We start from the raw sequence: 5,283 nt of genomic DNA on the forward strand, positions 1-5,283 counted from the left end.
AACTTTCCACAATCTCGCTGCCGCAATATCTTCAGCGTGCGGTAATAGTCCACGCCCGACCGCCCACATCTGCTTCTTGGCCGACCGCCCTGTTCCACTCAGCTGCTGTCAATTGGCGTGTCCACGAACTCTGGGAGACTGGGATAAAGCTGCAATATCCCATCCTTTTTTTGGGCCCCCGAGATAGCCACACTTCAAAATGTCGTCCCCAATCCATGTCAACGATTCAATCCAGGCTATTGACGGCACTTCTTGGTTGATTGGCGAAGCTCCTCCTCTCTTGTCAAAAGCTTCTCCGCCCCCAACCCCAACCAGCCATCATGGAGCGATGGTAGAGGCGTTTTTGTCTCTCCGATGCCCCTTCACCCTTGCCCCAATACCAACCACACCCAGCCGACTCGACCGAGCTGCCCCGGTCTACGCCGCCGGAGACCAGTCAGCTGTTTGGCGCGCCGGAGAAGCCTTTATCAAAGCGCAAAACCTCTCGGATCCAAAGAGCACCCCGGGAGCACGTCACACTTGAATTCTTACAGCAAAAAAGCCTCTCGACTTCAAGATACCTAACGTGCTCTACCATGGCGAGTGGGATGGCCGGTATTATATAATCGTCTCTCGCATACCAGGGCAGATGCTGACAGAGGCTTGGCCTGCTATGGACGAGGAGTTGCGGCAGTATTATGTTCATCGCGTCGCAGAGCTATATGCGCGAAGATGGCCGAGTGGAAAGGCGAAGCGATCTGTGGAGTCGACGGAGGTCAGCTGACGGAACTATACTTGAGGAAGGGCAAGACTCTAGATCCCGAGATCCTCGAAGAGAATTGCATTGGGATTGGCATGGATGTTTCTTCTTTGGTGTTCTATCACTGCGATCTAGGGCCAGGAAATATTCTTGTTGAGCCTGATAATAACCGAGGGATAGGAATTATCGACTGGGAGACTGCCGGGTACGTCCCGAGAGAGTGGGTTAGGACAAAGTTTCATCTCTCTTCGGGGATGGATTTCCCTGATGTGGAGGATGTGCACAAGTCGGACTGGCGACGTCTTGTTTCTAGGAAACTGGCTGCGATGGGGTTTAAAGAGGTGATTGATGGGTGGCTAGCCTTTCCAAGCACATAGAGAACTGACATCTTGTCGAGTCTGCTCTGGGAAGAAGAAGAGTGCCAGAGGGTGGGAGGACAATTCTTTTTAGACACACACACAACCTGTCACAACACACACTGAACACTGGGATCCCTGGACATAGAGGTGGCGAAGAGTCACTGCATCACTGTACATTAGGCAGGATGGAACCCTCTTGATATCAGTCTTTGTAATGAGAGGAGATGCAAGAGTTCCCAATGCAAGATTGATTCAGTGCTGGAAACACACCTAATTGCCAGTGCATCGTCCTTCCGAGCACTGTTGAGCCATCTTCATTGACAACGCAGCTGTTGGGGAGTCGTTTCTGACAAAACCTCCATCAATACATCCCTCATCAAGATTATGTACCATAACGAACGACTCCTTATGCGGAAAGAACGGAAGATCGACGTGATCGGAGGAAAAACAAGGATATTATACGGAAGATAACGTGCGTGATAAGCGAGCGCAACACTTTCCACGTGTTGAATTATCAGGGTGGTCAGGGCGGTAATTTCAGGGGTATCATGGGACTGGCAGAACAGGGTCATTGGGATTATTAGGGTCTGGGCGTGGCCCGAAAAACTTTGAACAGAACATCGAACATCTGCAGCTTAATCAACACATTGCCCGCCCTACAGCTTCTCATGCTCCAATTGTAGCGCTTCAACCTGTGATACTGAGGATACGTGGCTGTTGGTCTTTCCAACACCACGCGTTATTCACCTCCGCCTTCAACACTCATTTCCTCCACAATCCAACATGGTATCGCCATCAAATTAAGCACGATTAAATCTGGCTCTCCAGGCTCTTCAAAACAATAAAAAGCTAATCTTGCGAGCTGCAGCTGAGATCTATAATGTTGAGCATACAACTGTGACAGGGGGCTGTGATACAGGGCTTGGAACAAATAGTTCAATTCCAGTAATCATCTTCAATGGCCTCAGGGGGTCCTTGATGAAGGAAAACTCAAGAGTAATACAGTGATCCTGCGTGTATTTATCTCCCTGTTCAACTGGTCCGTACCTTCATGCCTCAGGCCTTTGCCAAGTCCTTCAATATCTCTTTGGGCCAATATGTAATCCTTTGATACCCGCCTTGCCTTTGATTGCCTGCCTCACTTCAACGAAGAAGGCTCACAACTTGCAGATACCCTCCTTACGGTGATATTGACAGTGTTGTTGGTCGTGGTTGCAGAGTGGTTGGCCTTTGCCGTGTGACAAAATTGCCCTCAGGTACAGATATAATAAAGGTTCTCTGGGAACTCCAGAAAGGAGGAGGACAAAGCAATACAATGCAGCTGAGCTGAAGAAGCCCATCCAGGGCCCGCTCGGTGCCCACTCTGGTCCCCACCACCCCAAAAAGTTTTCCCTAGGGCAAACAAACGGCACACACAATACAGCGACACAGGGTGACAGGGACACACTTTCTCACAACCCCAAAAATCCATCACAAAGTTATCAATCAATCGGAACCATCCTCATCGGGTATGGGGTTGTGGCGGTAACATCGTTGACTCTCCTTCTCAGGGGTGTCTATTCTCTCAACAGCCCCGGGTTCGACTCCCGGTATCCGAGTCCAACTTCTTTTGCATTGTCTCTCTGGACAATGAGACCCGCTTCGGAAGAATCATCTCGTTAATGATCGCGTCTTATGGAGACATAAATCAGGCCATATGTTTTTTGTTTGGCCAATTGTTGTCTAGCTTTGAATGTACACGCATGGTGAGAATGCCAAATGCAAAGAAATGAAGAAAAGAATTTCAAGAAAAGCCATCTATCCGATCTGACCAAGAGAAAGAAACAGACCCTGATCCCGTTGGGCGGGCCCAACAAAAGAAACTAATAGGCATCACCAAAAAACTGTCCAGCTTAGGAGTAAAGAACTCAAAGCTCTGCTGGTCAAAAGACACACTGCAGCTCCTGCTTCGTCCTCCCTTTGCTGCCCCTTACCTTCCCTTTCCTTTCCCCCTGCCTTTGCCATCACTTCCATTGTTGCCGCCCCAAACGGGTCTCAGAGGAAACCCGCAAATCCCCTCCTTCTCTCTCCTTCTCACCACCCTGCACAATCCCTCCAATCTCTCAAAATCCTTCCCCTCCTCACCACTCCATCAACATCTTCAGCACCTCTGTTGGCCATGTGCTGCGCTGTTGGACTTAACACTGGAAAGGCCACCGTCCCAGGATCCTTGGTGTGCCCACCTCAGGCACCAAAACAACGTTTCCATTTCGACACATCCTCGGCGTAACCTTGCTGTAATACTGACAGGGTACATCGTCTTCACAACCTTGTCTTGACCATGGTTGATGAAACCATGGAATCACTTATCCAGCCTCCCATGCAGAATGTCATCTTTCCACCGTTGGACTTGAACGGCGTGAGATCCAGCCAGAGAGTATAGATGCCAGAAAGGTACTTGGCCATTGAATCGGCTGGACCCACTCGCGGATAATATCAGGGCTGACTTCATCCAGCGGCAAGGTAGGGAGTAGACTTCCTGATCAGCAAATTGACCACCACCGCCGGGGAGAGAGGCCAGGGAACGGCTCGAGTTGGTTCGTGGCGGGGTTGAGGATTGTGACAGAGTCGCAAAACTCCACCGAGGGAGCAAAAGAATGGGTGGATGAGCTTGTTGTTGAGTCGTACATGCCGCGCCAGGTCTCGGCTGCCACGGCGGCAGCTTTGGCGGAAACAGTGCCGGCGATGGGTGGCTGCCAAGCTGGGGAACAGGGAGCAGTTGTAGGGTTTTTCAATCGAGGACGAGGAGCATTGAAGCGGGCGAAGCAGAGATCGGTGCGTACAACTACGCGTGTTTACGTGGGGTTATGAAGGCCTTCATAGCATCGGCGGTGATGCGTGAGGCTCATAAACAGGAGAAGTAGTTGAGCTGCGCTGAGAAAGAGACCGTGGTAGTGGAAGATGGGATGCCGGAACGCAGGAGAACAACGGAAATTCAAGTCAAAAGGTCGTGCCGTATTTTTGGACTTGAGACATGCCCTCGCCCCACCTTCAGACAACCGTGGAAGTAGGATGAAATCTTGGTCGGAGTTGGAGGCGTTGTGGGCACACGGAGTACTTAGCTCACTTGCCGAACAGTCATTTTGACCATGCCTGTAGAATTGAGCAATGAGGGCATCGTAGTTCCTTAGCGCCGTTGCCGTAGAGGATAACACGGCTGAGGTCGAGTCGAAACCGCCGAAGCCGGCATCGGTCGTGATGGACACAGCCATAGCTGAGACCAGTTGCGAGTCCTCGTGCGCCCAAGTCATGGACAGCCCTCCTCCTCCTGTAGCCACAGAAACGCTTCTGAACTGGGCGGGACTTGGAAGGTGAGCCAGGAGATTGACTCGGTCAGTAGGGCGGCCGACATGGCGGTAGGCGAAAGTGACGCGTTGCAAAGTCGCGACCGGTGGCGCCAGGATGGGTGCTGTCTGGTGGAGCAGTGAAGTTGGTGACAGGCTGGGCTGTACAGAACCGGCGATTAGTCTGAGTCCTGGGAAGAAGTCTGGTGCCGGAAGAGACGATTCAACAAAAGCCGTCGTGCAGACATCGGGAAGGCTTGAACTGGATGTGGATGCTACAAGGCCAGCCTATTGCCAAATATTTTTAAATTCCCATTGCGACTCAGGGTTTGCTGCAAGTTGTCGAGCTGCCTGAAGAGGAAACAGCAACTCAGTCGAGGTGTATTATCCTGGATATTTATGCAGGAACATCACGTTGTTATTCCGAGGAAGCGGATGCTTGGCAAACAAGTCCAATGAAAAGCTTCCAGAAGAGGAGGAATTGACTGGAACTTTTTCCATGACAACGTCATGAACCAAAGGAGCAACTAGGAGAGAAATTAAACAAGCGCTGCTTGATGCTGTACAACCATTACCTTGATGGTCTCTCTCTCCTGGAATGCACGAAGTACGGGTTGCCTGAGATACGAGATGTCTGGACAGGGGGTAGGCAGCCCCACTTGGGAAGCTGTCCCACACAGCACATACACTGTAACCCCATTTGTAAGGATGGTGTAACCCCTCCTCTCCTGCTTCATGTTGGAAGGATCTCGTAGCACTGAGGTTGGCATGAAATATTGAAGGGCTGAAAGCTAGTAGGTTGTTGATCCATCGGGCTATGCGTCGAGAAATGGGAAATGACTGTGAGAAGTTGACAAAAGCC

General features: G+C 50.9%; 1 protein-coding gene across 1 annotated transcript; it reads left to right on the plus strand.

Annotated features, from left to right (window-relative positions):
• Positions 1-711: 711 nt before the first annotated feature.
• On the plus strand, positions 712-1,116 carry QC761_0029730 (uncharacterized protein; the record flags this gene model as incomplete). The annotated part of the gene is made up of 1 exon (XM_062872247.1): positions 712-1,116. One exon carries the CDS (start codon positions 712-714, stop codon positions 1,114-1,116), a length of 405 nt encoding a protein of 134 aa, XP_062735954.1.
• Positions 1,117-5,283: the final 4,167 nt, after the last annotated feature.

This window comes from Podospora bellae-mahoneyi (assembly GCF_035222275.1).
Source record: "Podospora bellae-mahoneyi strain CBS 112042 chromosome 1 map unlocalized CBS112042p_1.3, whole genome shotgun sequence".
Classification (NCBI taxonomy): Eukaryota; Fungi; Ascomycota; class Sordariomycetes; order Sordariales; family Podosporaceae; genus Podospora; species Podospora bellae-mahoneyi.